This window comes from Diplotaxodon limnothrissa, linkage group LG8, assembly GCF_057381915.1.
Source record: "Diplotaxodon limnothrissa isolate DT_005_m linkage group LG8, D_limnothrissa_male_GT1.1, whole genome shotgun sequence".
NCBI classification, from domain to species: Eukaryota; Metazoa; Chordata; class Actinopteri; order Cichliformes; family Cichlidae; genus Diplotaxodon; species Diplotaxodon limnothrissa.
This window is the reverse complement of record NC_140603.1, coordinates 30,282,139-30,301,506: the sequence shown is the minus strand read 5'-3', so window position 1 is coordinate 30,301,506 and position 19,368 is coordinate 30,282,139. Positions and strand designations below refer to the sequence as shown.

Genomic DNA, 19,368 nt, shown 5'->3' with positions numbered 1-19,368 from the left:
TGTGCCTTTAATGTCTCCCACTGCTGTTGGGTGCGTCAGAATTTAACACAAAGGCAAAATGAGGGAATCAACGACTCTCAACGATCCAATCAGATGATTAACTGCCGCCCTGCACCAGCTGTAGAGCCTTTGAGATCTGAGTTGAAAGGCTTCAGAAACTCAAGTCCAGTTGCCTCATTTCAGCACAGTGTAGACCCAAATTCTCAAAATTATTTAACAGATTAATTCAATTATGTTTTTAGAAGCTCTAATCAGCACATGTCAAGTCAAGTCAAGTTTATTTATAAAGCACATTTAAAAACAACCAAGGCTGACCAAAGTGTTGTACAATAAAATACAAATATAAAATACAATAAAACACAAGTACATAAAACACCTCACTGATAAAACAATAAGTTAAAACAGTAAGTTAAACCTTGCTAAAAGCCAATGAGAAGAGGTGAGTTTTAAGAGCAGTTTTAAAAGTTCCTAGGCTTGTGGAGAATCTGATGTGAGGAGGTAAACTGTTCCACAGTCTGGGTGCAGCCACAGCAAAAGCCCTCTCTCCCCTAGTCTTTAATCTGTACCTGGGAACATCTAAAAGCTTAAGGTCTGCTGACCTCAAAGATCACCTGGGGCGGTAAATGCTAAGAAGCTCTGCCAGGTAAGGAGGTGCAGTACCGTTAAGAACCTTAAAAACCAGCAGTAAAATTTTAAAATCAATCCTAAAAGCAACTGGAAGCCAGTGGAGAGAGCAGAGGACCGGAGTGATGTGGTCTCTCTTTTTGGAACCGGTCAGCATGCGAGCAGCAGCGTTCTGCACCAGTTGGAGGCGATGCAGACAGGAACGATCTAAACCAGCATAAAGGGAGTTACAGTAGTCCAGCCGTGATGTAATAAAAGCATGGACCACCCTTTCTAGATCGTTCCTGCACAGGTAGGAATTGACTTTAGCTAAAATCCGTAGATGATAAAAAAGATCCCTTGACTACGGAGCTGATTTGTTTATCAAATTTAAAAGTAATGTCAAAAGTAACACCGAGGCTCTTAATGGAGGAACCCCTAACTTTGGAAGTTAGGGGTCCCATAAAATCAAAGGAAAGGTTGGGGTCTTTAGGAAGCCCAAACACAATGACTTCAGTTTTACTTTCATTTAGATGTAGGAAGTTAAGAGCCATCCAAGTCTTAATGTCAGACAAACAGGAGAATAACGGCTGCAAAGAGTCCTTACAGTCTAACCTCAGAGGGAGGTGGATCTGAATGTCATCAGCAAAGGTGTAGAAGGACACATTAAATTTGCGCAGCACATCGCCCAGAGGGAGCAAATACAGAGTAAACAGCAGGGGGCCTAGAATGGATAACAGTATGGATAACAGTATGTTGTGATCGACAGTGTCGAAGGCTGCTGTCAGGTCTAAGGTTACTAGGACAGCAGCACAACCAGAGTCTACAGTTAAAAGCAAATTAAAAACTCTCAATAAGGAGAGGTTAAAAACCTGAGAAGTCACCAGAAGGTCTGCAGATGCTGTGCATTAAAATACTGCAAATCTTCTGTGTATTTGTGGTGTGTAAAGATTGTAAACAGTGGTGCGTAAAATGTACTTGATTGATATACATTAAAATGATACCACATTTTCCTTAATGATTAAATAAACCCATTTCAGCTACTCAGATTTGTTGCTTCCTGTTGACTGAGGGTGAAGGATCATTTGTTGAGTGTGTGAAACAAACTGCCTTTCACATCAGGACAACATTGGACACTTTTAAAATCTTCCTAAATGTCTTTTACTCGTCTAACTGTGGACGGTTTGGTTAACGGGTGCTGTTTCTTTTAATGTGCTTGAAAGTAAACTTGACTTGGCAACAAAGGAAAACCAGCAGCTGAGGTCAGGACCCAAAACCCCATCTGCACCTGAATGTAGAAACACATCAGAGCACAACAACTGGACCATTATGGCCTGATAAACTTTCACTCATGTGCCTTTAATGTCTCCCACTGCTGTTGGGTGCGTCAGAATTTAACACAAAGGCAAAATGAGAGAATCAACGACTCTCAACGATCCAATCAGATGATTAACTGCCGCCCTGCACCAGCTGTAGAGCCTTTGAGATCTGAGTTGAAAGGCTTCAGAAACTCAAGTCCAGTTGCCTCATTTCAGCACAGTGTAGACCCAAATTCTCAAAATTATTTAACAGATTAATTCAATTATGTTTTTAGAAGCTCTAATCAGCACATGTGACATCAGGCACCACAAGAGGTTGGTGGTTTTTAAGGTTGACCTGTCGATCAACAGACGATGGTGAGTTTTCATTCATTCTGTTGTCTAAAACAACTTCCTGCTCACATTAACACGTAGCTGAGGAAATGAAATATTGCTTTTGTGTAAATGATTTAATCACATTAGTACTTGGACTAGTTATAGTGGACAGGAAATATTTACATTCAATGTAATGTCCAGTTACGTTCAACCCCCTGCAGATTTGGAAACTAGGACACTGATACAAATGGATTCAACAGCATCTTTAGCAGAAGAACCTTTGTTCCAGTGATTACATTAACATTTAAGTGTTCACCTTCAGTTCACGGCTGTGGTGTGAAAGACGAGTGAAAGAAGTAACGACAGTTATGCTGGAGTAACTGTTATTGTTCCAGGAAGCTGGACCCTGCCCCTCTTATCAGATACCTGCAGGGCATCCCAGACGACTCGGAGCATTTCACACCTTGACCCAACAAACCCAAAAGGGTGAATGGGTGGGTCAACGACTCTGAGGCATCAGGAGAGGTTAAAAACCTGAGAAGTCACCAGAAGTCAGTCTGAACCGCAGGACGAGAGGAAAGATGTCTTCAACCATGGGTAAGTCCTGGCTGTCTGCTTTTTAGCACTTAGATGTTCGCTAAACTAAGTCATTCTTATTACAAATGTACAAAGTGATTCTTTTAATTCTATCACTGCTTTCATCATCATCTATTCCTGACCTAACCTAACCTTTCTTCCAAAAAACTTACCAAGTTCAGAAATTAACTTAACATTTATATTGTTCTGAAGGCTTCTTTTTAAAACAAAGTAGAAACATTTTATTTTTAATAGTTGCTGAGATGAAGTGATGCAAACCATCAGCATACACGTGATCTTGTCCTGTATCTTGGTGTTTACCAAAGAAACATCATGCAGGCGGCTTTGCTAATGACAGAAACGTCCAGTTTGAAGCTCCAGTCAGTGTACGAAACGATAACTAACGGCGAGAACTCATTTTCCTAATGAGTAAAGAAACTTTGATTGTGTTTCAGGGCCACACGGAAGAATTTAATTTTGTTTCTCATTGCATTGTTGCTCATACATTTGTGATGCTTGTACCTTTCAGATATTCAGCAGCTGTTACCAATCAAAGAAGAACCAGATGACTGGAGCCCTGATATGGAGCAGCAAGTCTCACAGCTCCTCAGCATAAAGAAGGAAGAGGAGGAGGAAGCTGACATCACTGATTTCCCGCTCGCTGCTGCTGCGGTGAAGAGTGAAAATGAAGAGAAAGTGCACTCACTGTTTCATCATGTTAAAAATGAATACAAGGACGAGGAGGAGACTCAGACCTGCAGCTCAGGTAACAAACAAATTAAATTGAACTATGAAACTGCACCAACATTTTTTCTCTGTGAGGAATCAGGTTTTATATTTTGTCTGCTTCTGTTGTGGCTTTGTTAGTTTCACTTCAGTAATGTTATTAAAATATGGAGGGTATTTTTAGGGCGAGATTTAAGAACAAGTGATGAAATCCATTGAATACAGTCACCTCACTAATTTGATTTGTTTTATTTTAGTTTCTCTTCGTTTTAACTTAGTTGGCTGTGATTCGATTGGATGATGTAACTCTGTGAGATGGGCTTTAGGTTAGAGTCCATTCTGCAGGATACTGGAAACCAGTGTCCCCATACACCCAGCATTTTGGCTTTTTTAAAATATGCTCATCCATCTGTGTGTACCTTGCAGGTGTCCATCATCTGTTTGATATTAAAGAAGAGGTTTCCCATGAACGGAGCCCGATTGAAGACTCGGACTTCTTCCAGGAACGCTGCATTGGCCAGGATGGACTGCAGGAGGATGACACACGTGCAACAGCTCCCAGAACCTTTCCGATGCCAATATTCAGTGTTGCGTCCCGCAATGCATTGCAACGCCTCAAATTTGAACAGAGAGAAAAAATCAAATTCTGCGTGAAAACCAAGATATCTGTGAAGAAAACCTTCAAAATGCTTCAGGAAGTTTACGGCAGCAAAGCAATGAGCCGATCAAGATGCAAGGATTGGTATTTGCGTTTCAAAAATGGCAGAACATCCGTCGATGATGAAATCAGGTCAGGGCGACCCAGCACGAGCACAACTCCCAAGCACATCCGAGAAATCGATCAACTTGTGCGCCAGGATTTCCGGATCTCTCTGAGGGAGATTTCTGCCATTCTCAACGTGTCATTCGGAACGGTCCAGGCGATCCTGACGTCCACTTTGAACCTGCACCAAGTGGCTAACAAGCTTGTGCCCAGGCTACTCACTCCCGAGCTGAAGCAGTATCGTTTACGAGCCTGCGAGGATCTCCGTCAACAGACGCGAGATGACCCAACGTTCATGTCCCGGATCATAACTGGCGATGAAAGCTGGGTGTACGGCTGCAAGCCTGGAAAAGCAAGGAGGGTGAATCCGACAAGGAGCCAGTTCAAGGTCAAGCTCATCGTCTTCTTTGACATTCACGGGGTGGTGCATCGGGAAGTTGTTCCCGACGGTCAGGCGGTTGATGCTCCGTTCTACCTCAGCGTTATGACGCGTCTCAGGAAGAACATCGAGGCCAAACGACCTGAACTGTGGCAGAAAGGCGACTGGCTGCTCCATCACGACGACACACCCGCCCACGACGCACTGAAAGAGTGCCATTATTTCTGCTACACCGACACAAATCTCATTCTTCACCCACAGCACTCACCAGATTTGGCCCTCTGCGACTTCTTCCTCTTCCCCAAAATCAACGCCAAGTTGAGGGGACATTTTTTTGACACAGTGGAAGAGCTCCAGCATGCGTCACTGATAGTACTGGATTCACTGGGAGAAGAGGACTTCCGCAGAGCTTTCAGAGCGTGGCAGCAGCGCTGGGTGTGGTGTGCTGCTGTGCAAGGCAACCGCTTTGCAGCTGATGGTGGCCAGATTTGAATTGAATACATATTTTTGTATATTTGTTTCATATTTTTTCTATTTTTATTTTTTTTGCATTAGCATGCATTTTTACTGATGTTTGATCTTGTTACATATAACTTTTTTTATTGTTTAAGTAGAGTGAAAATGGTAGGTGGTACATTGCCGTTGTAAATATGTCAGCATGTGCATATTTACAATTGGATCACTTTATAAAATGTAAATAACAACAGAGCAACAACAAAAAAGAGAAGGATGGGTCTTATTGTCATGATCAGAGCGATCCAATATTAATTCTCCAGATCCTCTGAATCTTTTGATGATAGGTGGTGTTGATGTTTAGATTGGCAAAGTCTTCAGTTTTACATTGATAGTTATTCTGAAACTGTTCCACAACTTTTAGATGTTTCTTGTTGTTTTTTGCAGACTGGTGAACCTTTACTTGAGAAATGTTTTTTTATTCCAGTCATGTTGTTGACCTGTTGCTGTAATTAGTCATGAAAAACTTCCTCCAGCTGTTTATTTTGAGTCCCTCTCGCAGCCTTTTTGAGATGTGCTGCTGCCATAAAAGCCAAACTGAGCGAATGTTTTTCATCTCAGGTCAAACATTTGATGTATTTTGTTGGGTTCTTTTGTGAATAAAAATATGGATTTGTGAGATTTGGAAGTCACTGCATTCAGTCTTTATTTTACACAGCATAGTTTTAGTTTGTAGTTTGCTGGGCACTGGGAACGTAATAGAATATAATAGAGGGTAGATTTTGCAAGAAAGTGCCTGCTCCCCTCACACTCTTCTTCCACATAATGAGGAAAAAACTCTCCAAACTGGACTAAAGTAAAAAACATACCGTAACTGAAACATGATGGACCAACACAGAAAGACAACCATTCATTCTCACACTCATATTGGAACTGCCAGGTATTCTAATCCAAGCATGTCTTTTGACTGTGGGATGCCCAGAGCCCACACAAACCCCGGACCCTGTGACTGCGAGGCAGTGCTGTTTACCACCGCTCTAACATGAGAGCCTAAATTACTGTCAGTACTTCTTTTCTGTTTTTTGTACACAAATAAAAATAGCTTTTATATATTATTTGCAAGATGATACTAAATCCTCTAAACTGTGTGAAAAATCATTTAAAAATAAGCAAATGTATCATGTAACCTGGTCTCATGGCAGAAAATACCCATATGTGAACAATCATATGCAGAGATTTTCTTCATGTGGTACCAAATCACAACAACTGTTGCCTCAAGGTCCTTTATATTGTGAGGGAAAGACCTTAAAACAATACAAAGGAAACCCCAACTATCATATGACCCCTATTAGCAAGCGCACATAGGGGGCAAGGAAAAACTCCCTTTTACAGGAAGAAACCTCCAGTAGCTCAAGCAATCAGCCAACTTTGACACAAATGAATCCCAGCATTTTATATCTGCAGGCCATGTCTCCAGACAATCTGAACAAGGCTACAAGGGAAACAGCTCAGGGAAATAGGACACAGGTGAAGTCAGTCAGGAAAATAATAGAGGGGTAGCAAAAGTCAAAGCCACAAGAGACGACTATCAAAGCAAAAGAGGAAATAACCCAAAAGATAGCAAGAAAGCACAGAGCCCAGAAACTACCGCTGACCACGAAACACTGACAATGCAGGAAGAATAAAGAGAGGATAACTTACAAAACTGAGCGATTAAACACAAAGCAAAACTCAGTATTCCCAGGGATCCACAGCATACTGGAATTTAAATGGGAACAAATAAACATGAGCCTAAAAATACAATAAACAGAAAAGTGTAAACCTTGAACACTGGAGACGCAGGAAAAACCCCAAAGAAGCTCAAATTCAAACATATAACCAAAAATGTCTAAACTCCAGAGCACAGTGAAACCCAGAGACCTGGTTTGCACCGACTAGCAGACATTTTTTCCCATCATTCTCCACTGCTGACTCAGTGTCTGTCCTCCACATTTCCAAGACAACATCCACACATCATTCTTTACTTTGGCATCCTCCTTATGTAATCTGTGACCCATTTCCCTTCTGCTGACTCAGCTCGCAGCTGCCAGTGGTTTGCTGCATACCTTGGCAGCGTCCGCCCGCCATTTCTTTTCCTTCTCTTTGGGAACCAGACCTTTATATCTGTCCTGGACTGGACCGGCAGCTTTGGTTAGCGTGGAGCCCTTTCAGTGACCTTCATGGTTAGTTTCTTAGCCATTTATGACTCAGCTACTGGAATCGCTGACGGGAAACATCGGCTAATTTGATTTTGTCTTTTGGGAACATCTTGTGCAACATTTTCCTTCAGCTATTGTTGTCAGTAATTTTGGGCGTGTGTTAACAGTTGGAAAATGCACCGCTGGAGCCCAAAGAAACCAAATCAACCACCAAACTGTACTGACTGTAATAGCTACCCCTGTATTCTTCAGTTTCCCCTCATTTTTATATCTGAAACTAGGTGTGTTACTGTCTCATGTCACCGACAGTCTGAAATGATTTATTCACATATATCTCTGGTGGTGGCACCAGAATGAGAGATGTGATCAGAGGGATGCACACTAACACATCTGGAGCTGTGGGCCTGAAGCAGCTCACAGGCCTCGCTCGGTGTCTTGCACGCAGCCTTCTCAGGATTTCATGAGAACTTGTTTGCTTTACCAAATTCTCCAGAAATAAGAGAACCTGCACAACGTTTTAAAAACTTTATTAAGCTGTATAAATACATTTACTAGACTCACATCAGTACAGGTAAACATCACAGGTCAGCACAGCCGTTTTAATAGTTTACAGACATGTACAGTACTTAAAACATTACAGTGCCGTATTAAAGTACAGTTACACGTTCGATTTAGTCTCCTTAACAGGAGCAAGTTTTAAAACAAACTGAGCCGAGCAGGTCAGGCCCGAACAGCCTTCACATCACATCAGTGTCGTTTAGTCGTTTCTAATGTAAACCATGTAATCTTCTCTGACACGTGAACATCTGCTGCTTTTCTGTTTTACTTGTTTGAGACAGCTGATTAGACAAACCGAGACTTTTGAAGATGACTTTGTTTTAGTGCTGTTCAAAGACCAAACCATTAACTGTTTAAATAACTGGTACAATGATGAGTTTCAGTGCATATACAGAGGAGAAAAGAAGAGCAGGGAGAGATAAGTGGGTTGCATTTCAGCTGAACACTTCATGTAAGTCAGCTCTGCTGCACATCAACACTTTTTTGAAAGAGTCTCGTCCTCTTCCTGTACACTTCTCATGTTGTTCAAAATGCAGTGCAGCCATTGTAGTCGCGCTGACGAGACAGTCACTTTTTACAGGAGATAACATTTCTACAGAATATGAACTTACAGCAACACTGCTGGTTTTACATGTTAACCTCATATTTCAGGCTTCTAGTTTTATTGCTCCGTCTTTGTTGGCGTTTCTGTCCCGGCCTGCTTCCATCCCACGCTCGGGTCTGGTTTGAGGACGATGAAGAAGAGAATTAAGGCTTCCGGGGTTCAATGTTAGTCTTTTTAGTGCTTCTGGACTCAATGCATGGCTGGCGTCGGGGCGATCTGCTCCGCCGGTCCGGTATCTGCTGCTCCCCGTGCTGAGCTGCTCATGGCTCCGTGGTTAAGGGTGACCAGCGGCAAAGCGCTCAGCAGGGCCTTCTCCAGCTTCTGCTCCAAAGCATCCAAGCGGCGGTCCATGTGCTCCTTCAGCCTCTTCTCCATCTCCTCCAGACGGCGCTCCATAGCTGAGTCCAACTCCCTGAAGGGACATAAAAGAAACAGTAACACTTTTTGGGAAAGTTGGACTTAATAAAATCTGTGTGCATCAGCCGCTGGTGTTGCCGATTTATGAGGAGGTATACAGCTGAAGCCACTGTCAGACAAGTTGAAGTGTGCAAGCTGACACTGAATTAAAATAAAGGGGACTATTTAAGGTCAGTCAAACCTTTGCCTGATCATCACTAATCAGAGATGAAGTTTTTTGACCAGGTCGCTGGTCTGTATGTGTATTTCTACTGTGTGATTCTGACAGAGCGGAGTGACTGTGGGCGATTCTTGAAAATGAAGCCACATCAAGAGACAAAAGCCTAAACATAAGCTAAACCACCCACACAGTCGGTGCTGACCATCATCTTCCTCAGACCTCACAATCCTGCTGCATCCACACTGATTCAGCCAAACCACCAGGAGGAAACTTTCTAAACTGAAAACACTAAAAAGATAAATAAATAATTTTTTTCCACCTTAAATATTTTCAGTCTTTTTGCAACATTTCTGTTTTGGTGGTTTACATGCAGAGTCCAACAGCATTACTATTTTGCCCTCAATGATCCTGAAAAATCCACAAAATCCTCCATTTTTTTCTTTCCTTGATTCAGTCACACCAGTCTGGCAGCTCCAGTAACTAAACCAAGGAAACTCCTGTTCAGTCAGTGAGCGCTGTCTCTGATCCTTGTCTGCACACTGATGGTTACTGTACGACATCCTCACAGGGCACTCTCCTGCTTTATGAAATATCAGAAGGTAAAAGTATGACAGGCTTGATGTACTGCGCTTCCATATCGGTAATGAAGGCCTCAGTCATACAGGCCTAGAGGTCAGTTGCTGACAATTTAGCAACCAGGTGCTGGGAAAAATGAGTATTCCACAACAAGCTGGCAAGTGGTTGCTGGCGATTGCTGTTAAGCTAAAGCCCCTTCACACAGGCTTGGAGACCAGTCAGTCGCCGCCGAACAACTACTCACCACTAGAGAAAAGTGTGTATTCTGTGAGTGATCAGCAAATAGTTACTGGAAGCTTCAGGCAGTCTCTAGAGTGACATCCATTGTAAAGAGATATGCAGAAAACCTCCTTACATTTCTTTGGTCGCTAGCAGAGGGCTGCAGTAACCAGACGTTTGCATGGAAAACACCAACTTATCTGCAAAAACTCAAAAACGACTCAACACACAGCAGTGAATCTTTAACACAAACTGGAAATGGAGACAATCCACCTTCAATTTTAAAGCTGGCAATCTAATTATGCATAATGAAGACTAGTTAAAAATGTCTCTGTGAAACTCAGACTAAGACGAGTCTTAGTTTGGAGCAAATAAATGAACCCATCTCAGATTACAGCAGACGTAAAGTCAGATAATCTACAAACAAGCTGTTATAAAAAATGTTATTAACCTTCACGCTGTGATAAAAAGGCAATAAAAAGTAAATGTGCACGTGAACTCCAGACAAACAGCATCAGGGGGAAAGAATAAACAAAGGAAGTGAACACACAGAGAGAAAACACAAGGAGCTAAACTTCAAAATAAAACAGGAAGCAAACAGAAATGGAGACCAGGAATAATCTCACATAAACACAAATAAACACAAACACATGAGAACAGAGGAAAAACTACAAAAACACAAAGGAGCAGAAAAACTAACAACAGCCAAAGACGATTATAAAAACCGAAACAATTAACATCTACTGTTCAAAGCAAGCAAAGCCTTTAAGTAATCTACACCATTTATTACTTGTCCTCGGTTTTCTGGCGTCACGCCTGAAGTCTTAAACTCTTTAAATATTTTAGTCCGACGACTCGTGGGAAAGACGTACCGTCGTGTCGCTGTCCTCGATGTGGAGTCACGCTCTGTCAGCCCACATGTGCTGCACAGATCTGACAGAGAGCCTGATTTATTGTGCAGTTTAACTCACAGAGACATTTTTATTTGAAGAGTGACACTAGGGTCAGCTGGAAAGTTACTCCAGCCACAAATAAATAAATACATAAAGGATTCTGTTTGTTCTGATGCAGCTTTTCAGATATTTTAATGAGTCACACAAACAGCGGTCCTGATAAATGACCTCTATTGTTTCAGTATCAGCCAGCCTCTAACCAACGGCAGCGCCTTCTGCCTACCTGTGCCTGTCAGCTGTTTAACAGCCAGAATGATTTTTGGGAATCACCACAGGAGAGATCCTCCCAGCAGATGTCATGATATCCATGAATATTCCAGCATGTAGGAAATGTTTGGGCGTCTGCTCATTCTTCACTAACACTATCAGCTAGAAATGTGACCTCAGACAATCAAAAGCATTATTCTGTTGGACAAACGAGTCTCTGTTTAATCCACACGCTCAGAGCCTCAACAACGTGACTGTGCAACAATCACACAGCTGTGGTAACCGAAACACAGCAAACACAAATGCTTACTGTTCCGATAACAACAGCCATACCTCGCAGTTTTATATCATTTACATCAAGGCAAGGCAAGTTTATTTGTATAGCACAATTCAACAGCAAGTGATTCAAAGTGCTTTACAGAGACATTAGAAACAAAAACAAATAAAAAGCATGATTTAAAATTGATTAAAACAAGCAAACAAACAAACAAACAAACAAACTAATTAACAAACAAACAAACAAACAAAACAGATAAAATCAAAACAGATAAAATCAGAACAGTAGATAAGATCAGTAGTTAAATGTACGTTTTGAAATTTAAGCTTAAAAGTGTGGATTTGGTGCTTTATTCAAATGCAGCTGAGAACAGGTGAGTCTTCAACCTGGATTTAAATAAACTGAGTGTTTCAGCTGATCTGAGGCTTTCTGGGAGTTTGTTCCAGATATAAGGAGCATAAAAGCTGAATGCAGCTTCTCCGTGTCTGGTTCTGACTCTGGGAACTGATAAAAGACCGGATCCAGATGACCTGAGGGATCTGGAAGGTTCATACTGGGTCAGGAGGTCACTGATGTATTTTGGTCCTAAACCATTCAGAGCTTTATAGGCCAGCATCAGAACTTTAAAGTCTATCCTCTGACGGACAGGCAGCCAGTGTAAAGACCTCAGAGCTGGACTGATGTGGTCCACTTTTTTGGTCTTAGTGAGGACTCGAGCAGCAGAGTTCTGAATGAGCTGTAGTTGTCTGACTGATTTTTTAGGTAGACCTGTAAAGATGCTGTTACAGTAATCAAGCCTACTAAAGATGAATGCATGGACTAGTTTTTCCAGGTCCTGTTGAGACATCAGATCTTTTATCCTTGAAATATTCTTGAGGTGATAGTAAGCTGACTTTGTTATTGTCTTAATGTGTTTTTCTAAGTTTAGGTCTGCATCCATCACTACACCCAAATTTCTCGCCTGGTTTGTGGTTTTTAGATGTATAGATTGAAGTTCTCTGGTGACCTGTAATCGTTTTTCTTTGGCTCCAAAGACTATTACCTCAGTTTGTTTTTGTTTAGCTGGAGAAAATTGTGGCACAACCAGTCATTAATTTCCTCAATGCATTTACCAAGAGCCTGTACAGGGCCTCGGTCTCCTGGTGACATTGTGATATATATTTGTGTGTCATCTGCATAGCTGTGGTAGTTTATTTTGTTGTTCTTTATAATCTGTGCCAGTGGGAGCATGTAAATGTTAAACAGAAGGGGTCCCAAGATGGAACCTTGGGGAACTCCACATGTGATACTTGTCTGCTCAGATGTGAAGTTACCTGTTGATACAAAGTATTTCCTGTTTTCTAAGTATGCTTTGAACCAGTTTAGTACAGTTCCTGAAAGACCTGCCCAGTTCTCCAGTTGTTTGAGTAATATGTTGTGGTCAACTGTGTCAAATGCTGCACTGACATCATTAACAAGAAGAAAATTTCACCAAGTGGCTCCACAGTGTGAGGAAAATGTGACAGGCATGTGGTGAGCAAACACAAGTGTGAGTATGTTTAATGACGCCAGATGCAGGAGGAGCTTCTGGGAAGAAAACAATTAAATCAGAAGAAAAGGTCCCAAACACAACAGCAGAAACGGGAACGACTGACAGATCTGTGCATGTGAAAGGCCACAGCTGATAAAGCTGTCCAGAAACACACATGTTAGGTTAGGTGTTTATTCTAAATGAGCTGGGTGAGGTAGACAGAAGTGCGTAAGATAAAGTGCTGTATAAATGAATGTATGGTTGAAGTGTTGAAACAGCTGGTTTAATGTAGGAAAAAGTACAATTATGATGCATTTCTGCATTAAAAAAAGAGTGTCCCTAATATTCCGTCTGTGAAGACTTCTGCAGCATGTACACACAAAAACTGAAAACTGAACACCTACCAAGGAACGTGCATTGGACTCGTCCAATTTTAAGACACAGCTCCAGTTAAAAGCAGAAATCCTTGAGCCACTAAGAACCATTATGCAAAAAGCTGCTGCAGGATTCCTGTAATGATTCTTCATGATACTTCACCTACAACACCCCCCTCCTCACCCCACACAAAAAAGGATTTCACACCACCTCCTCCCACCACAACTCTTCATATTCATGAAGCAGATGTGAGGAAGCAGTTTAAGAGTCTGAATGCTCGAAAAGCTCCCGGCCCAGACGGTGTGTCTCCTGCCACCCTCAGACACTGTGCAAACGAGCTGGCCCCAGTGTTTTCTGGCATTTTCAACTCCTCACTGCAGGCATGTCATGTGCCTGCCTGCTTCAGGTCCTCCACCATAATCCCTGTCCCCAAGAAACCTAGGATCACTGGACTAAATGACTACAGACCCGTGGCTCTGACATCTGTGGTCATGAAGTCTTTTGAGCGCCTGGTTCTCTCCTATCGCAAGACCCTCACGGCCCCCCTCCTGGACCCCCTGCAGTTTGCATACAGAGCCAACAGGTCTGTAGATGACGCCATCAACATGGCCCTACACTTCATCCTGCAGCATCTGGACTCCCCAGGAACCTACGCCAGGATCCTGTTTGTGGACTTCAGCTCTGCCTTCAACACCATCCTTCCAGACCATCTCCGAGACAAGCTTTCCCAGATGAATGTGCCTGATCCCATCTGCCGGTGGATCACTGACTTCCTGACGGACAGGAAGCAGCATGTGAGGCTGGGAAAGAATGTCTCGGACTCCCGGACCATCAGCACCGGCTCCCCTCAGGGCTGTGTTCTTTCTCCTCTGCTCTTCTCCCTGTACACCAACTGCTGCACCTCCACCCACCAGTCTGTCAAGCTAATCAAGTTTGCAGATGACACCACCGTTATTGGGCTCATCTCGGACGGGGACGAGTCTGCCTACAGGAGGGAGGTTGAACGTTTGGTGTCCTGGTGCAGCCACAACAACCTGGTGCTGAATGCCCAGAAGACAGTGGAGATTATTGTGGACTTCAGGAAGCACACAGCCCCACTCCCCCCCATCATCCTGACTGACACCCCCATCACCTCTGTGGACTCATTCCGCTTCCTGGGTACCACCATCACCCAGGACCTGAAGTGGGAGCCCACCATCACCTCCGTCATTAAGAAAGCCCAGCAGAGGATGTACTTCCTGAGGCAGCTGAAGAAATTCAACCTGCCAACACGGACGATGCTGCAATTCTACACTGCAATCATCGAGTCCATCCTCACCTCCTCCATCACCGTGTGGTACGCTGGAGCCACTGTCAGGGACAAACAGAGACTGCAGCGTGTTGTGCGCTCTGCTGAGAAGGTGATTGGCTGCAGACTCCCATCTCTGCAGGACCTGTACACCTCCAGGACACTGCGGCGTGCAGCTCGGATCTCAGCTGACCCTTCTCACCCTGGACACAGTCTGTTTGACCTGCTCCCCTCAGGCAGGAGGCTCCGGTCCATTCGCACCAGAACCTCTCGCCATAAGAACAGTTTCTTCCCCTCTGCTGTTGAACACATGAACAATAACCATATGACTGTTCCCACCACTAACACATGACCCTACGCTGTGTTCACTGCATCATTCCATGTTTGGCACTGATCACCACCTGCACTCATGTATATATCATGTATCTATCTATCTACTTAGCACTTTTAATTCTTATTCTCATTTTTATTTTCATGTCTATTTAAGCTTAATTTATAACAGTATTTATAACAGTATGTTTGCACTGAAGCACCGCAGCAATTTCCTAATGTTGTAAACCCGCTCAACATTTGGCAATAAAACCCTTTCTGATTCTGATTCTTTTCTAACACAAGGTGGAGCCAAATCATCTGATTCCAACATGGAGCTGCTGTAGGAAAAGTGCTCGCTACACTCGACTCACCACGTGCCGTTTCTCATCATCTTCTCCTTCTCTGCTGCAGCATCATCCAGTCTCAGCTGGGTCACCTGACCGCAGACGTTCTGGAGCATGGGCAGAAGCTCGGGACCGGAGCCGAACCCCTGGTTGACCCCCTGTTCCTTCAGGAAGTGCGACAGCATCTCTGTCAGCTGAGTGTAGCTCATCGGGCCGCCGTTCTCACTGGGACTCGCTGGAGACGGATAAAAGGTTTTATCGAGGTGTTAGAGAATTACCACAAATAAGTTTTTCTACAAGTAGAAGCCCAAATCCACTCCTTAGTGACTACCATGTTCATGTATGTGACCATAACAGACATGATCATCCTTACTAGTGTTATCAGTGCTGACACTGGACATTGGCAGGTCTACGGAGGAGGGGGTGGAGCCCTCCGACATCACTCCGTTCTGGGTCTGTGAATCTTCATCTGCAGGCCTCAGGAAGCTGTCTGGAGGCTAGCGACATTGAAAAACATCTGACTTACAGAGTGTTTAAACATCTTCTGAACACACATTATATCTGCGTCAAGCTGACAGAAGCATACAGAGATGCAGGTGGATTTGTGTGCATAGTCTCTAAAAGGATATCTGACTTTACTTAACTTTAGTTGTGAATCTGAGCAGCTGGTGGAAGATTACCTGATTCCTTCACTGCTTTAAGCTGAAATACACTCACTGCACATGTGGACAAAACAAGCTAAAGCCAGAATCTGACTTTCAGATGTCTCTCTTATCATACATGTAAACAAGACAAATCTGAAATAATACTGTAGCACAAAACTAGTCGGACTAGCTGAGCTTAGCTAAAGAGCCTCTGATCACAGTGGCTTCTTTTTTTATCTACCTTTAAATCACATTAGAATTTATAGCTGTGGCATCTAAAGGTTCCAAGAAAACATAAAAACCTCTAAACGTCAATCAGCTTTCTTCTTTCTGTACAATTATATGCGGACAATTAGAATCACTCAAACATTTCACATAATAGAAAAACACGATCATCACAATCAATGAAGTGGTCCAAGGTTTTTCTTTGAGTTCATCAAACAGGCAGCATTAATGGATTAAAGTTCTGGCAGACACTCCAGACCAAACCTCAGACTCCAGCCAGTTTAGTTTTTCTGAACTTTCTTTGTTAATCCAGGCTTTCTGCTTCAGGCTCTGTTCACACTCACAAAATCACTTCACTGTTTTCTTCTGCACCAAACTGGTGTGGGCCGAGTTTTTAAATGGTCTAATCTAAGAACAAAGAACAGCACAAATGGGTTTTTGTACCTTAAATTCTGCAGGTCGAGGCAGAATATTGCCAGCTCCTGGACACATGCTGACTTCTCTCCCCAAACCAGAGAAAGCTCCACTGCCCATCAGGAGAGGCAGGAAACCAGCCAGAGAGCCGGTCTGATTCTGGAGAGACAAACACCAACACATGCTTCAGTCCCTGTTTCATTCTTTATGTCTGGTTAGTTCTTATGCTTTGGACACTCAGAGAAGCCGTTCCAGTTCCAGTAACAGTAAGATCTGAGACAGAGGCCTGACGAGGTACACAGAAACTCAAATCCATAAGTCATACTCTCATCAGCAGGAAACACCCACATTATAAATGTCAGAGAGAGCATCTCTGAGCTAATTTACCTTCTGCTGGAACTGCACCATTTCCATGAGATTCTGAGCTCCTGGCGACAGGCTTGTTCCCATCTCCTCCATCAGACACTGCACTCGCTGCATGTCTATGCCCGGGTTTGGGGCTGGGCAGGACTGCAGCAGCTGAAGACTCACGATGACTTTAGCCACCATAACACTGCTCCTACCTGCCAGGGAGAGTAACTGGGAGAGAAGCAGCTCGTTAGATTCTCATACAAACACGACTGTGTAACAAACTGCATAAACTAAAATGTTCTGTTTTACCTTCACTTCACAGGCAGAGGATGGCTCCTCAATGATCAGCTGCTTCTTATAGAAAGGCCCTCTGTCAGCACTGTGATTCACAAACAAAAGAAGAAGCATCACTTCTTAACATCAGACAATCAGCAGCGTCTTTATCAGAAGACCGAAGACCCTTTGCTCATTGGCTCTTCTGACCTGTGCAGCCTGTGTACCTGTCTAGCTGGATGCTGTCGTCCTTCGATCCCCGTACAGTCCCACAGTACTCTCCGGTCTGGCTGTAAACCTCCATGGTTCGAGCCTCACTTATAACGAGCAGGCGGCTGATGGTGGCAGGTAAGCTGGGGTTGCAGTGGAACTTCAGGACACAAGGAGACCCTTCCTCCATCTGCTCTAGCAGCACTGGATCACCACTGTGTGTGGCAGATAAGTGGGAAATGTACCATTCACTTAAATAAAAGGAAAATCCACTTCTCATCTTTGCCTTCTGTGCGACTAGACAAAGATTAATTGCAACTGCCTATTGATTATAGCACTAACTGCTTCTTAATATCAGCTAGAAGCTTCTTACCAGTGAGTTTCTTCTCTGTCCAACTCACTGACTTCATCTTCTTCTTTGGCTGTGTTATTGATGTGAACAGGAAGAACGACGTCAGCCAGTTGACGCCCCTGAGTGTGACAGACCCAAGCAGCTTCACTTTTCACAGAGATGTCCACCATAATGCTGCGGCTTGCTGTAACCTTTGAGCCAACGACCTAGGATACAAAATTGGAAACAATTAGGAGAACGGGTTACAGATTCAAGACAAGATTAAAGACTGAATAAAGCCACTGTAAGACAGAAACAATAAGAGTCATGTGCTTTTGTCTTTGGCAAAGATAGTGGATATACTGGAGCTGCAGGTCCAATATATCCACGATCCTTCCTCTGCACACATCCAAACCATCCCAGCCTCACTCTCTCTGTCTCCAGACCGCTCAGCCTCAGCTGTCCCTCTGATGTACTCATTTCTAATCTTGTCCATCTTTGTCACTTCCAGTGAAAATCTTAACATGTTTTGCTCGTGTTGTCTTTTTGTCTCCATCTTCTTCTTGTGCACTGTCCGTTGCTTGTATGGTTGACCCTAGGTATTTAAACTCATCCACTCACTCAGCCTCTTCCACCTGTCTCCCTCTCATTCATGCATGTATTCTTTCTCGCTTCTTCCAGCTCCCTCGTCTAACTGCGGATCACAGTGTCGTCTGCAAACATCATAATCGACAAACACTGCTGTCTGACCTCATCTGTCAGCCTGTCCATCACTACTGCAAAGGAGCTCAGAGCAGATCACTGGTGTAATCCCACCCTCAGCCCACCTGTCTCTCTTACCGCACACCTCACCACTGTTCTCTGCCAGAGTGCCAAAGTTCCTCTTTTGACACACTATTTTCCGCTTTCGCTGATCCATAAATAAAGAGTGAAGCTCCTTATGACCTTCTCTATATTTCTCCATCAGTACTCTCAAACATCACATCTCTGGAGTTCTTTCTCAGCATGAAACCATACTGCTGCTCACCGATCATCACGTCGCTGCCTAACCTAGCTTTAACAACTCTGTCCCAAATCTTAAGATATGACTCGTCATTTTGTTTTTACTCTCTGTAAACTTTTATTTCAACTAAAGTTTGCTTTTATGATCATTCTTTTTCTACTTTAAGTAATAGAAATGCTGTGCAGTCCCACACAAAGCGGGACCGCTGGTCTCCCTGGTCCACAGTTAGTCAGGTGGGCCAGATTTCAGATTTAAATGAATATGATGATGAATATGTGATATGTTTGATTTCTGACAGTTTGTTTTAAATTACAGGCACAAATGTTACTCTGAATGACGTGTAGTGCAGGAGTACACACAGTACTGATCGGGTGTATGTTGTCACATCCGATTCTTTGCTACAGCTGCAGTAACTCTGTGAACGTCTCGCCGTGACGGGAAATAAAGCGCGTTTACCTTCAGAGTGCCTCCTGAACCCGCTGAGAAGAAGCTTCCAGGCTCTTCTTCTTCACGTTTCTCCAAACATGTCTGAAAATCTGCTAATTTTAGCAACAATTAACGGCTAAACGATTAGCTGAAGCTACAGCTGACACGCGACGCTGGATCGTAGGATTGTTGTGGTGTGACGTCATCAACAGGCGCCGCTCGGAATGCCGTTGTTCCGTTCCTAACGTCTGTTTGGTAACTAAAGACATGTTTATTTCTTGATTTAAATTAAAAACTTTTCCGGACCCAACAGAAACGTGTACGTCGGGTTGTGCAAAATCATCCAGAGTAACTCTGAG

At 43.3% G+C, this 19,368-nt stretch overlaps 1 protein-coding gene across 1 annotated transcript; it reads right to left on the bottom strand.

Annotated features, from left to right (window-relative positions):
- Positions 1-7,874: 7,874 nt before the first annotated feature.
- On the bottom strand, positions 7,875-19,183 carry lg8h10orf88 (linkage group 8 C10orf88 homolog). The gene is made up of 9 exons (XM_085361703.1): positions 19,040-19,183; positions 17,623-17,807; positions 17,267-17,464; positions 17,076-17,145; positions 16,803-16,994; positions 16,446-16,574; positions 15,506-15,629; positions 15,160-15,367; positions 7,875-8,906 (listed from the first exon to the last, which is right to left on the bottom strand). Exons 2-9 carry the CDS (start codon positions 17,769-17,771, stop codon positions 8,684-8,686), a joined length of 1,293 nt encoding a protein of 430 aa, XP_085217829.1. The 5' UTR covers positions 17,772-17,807; positions 19,040-19,183; the 3' UTR covers positions 7,875-8,683.
- Between the last annotated feature and the right edge of the window lie 185 nt (positions 19,184-19,368).

Coding starts and splice junctions, on each gene's coding strand:
- lg8h10orf88 (XM_085361703.1), bottom strand. CDS start 17,771: ATGGTGGACATCTCTGTGAAAAGTGAAGCTGCTTGGGTCTGTCACACT. Junction 16,995..17,075: donor CCTCTGCCTGTGAAGTGAAG/GTAAAACAGAAC, acceptor CTTCTCTCCCAG/TTACTCTCCCTGGCAGGTAG. Junction 15,368..15,505: donor TGTCAGCACTGATAACACTA/GTAAGGATGATC, acceptor ATCCGTCTCCAG/CGAGTCCCAGTGAGAACGGC.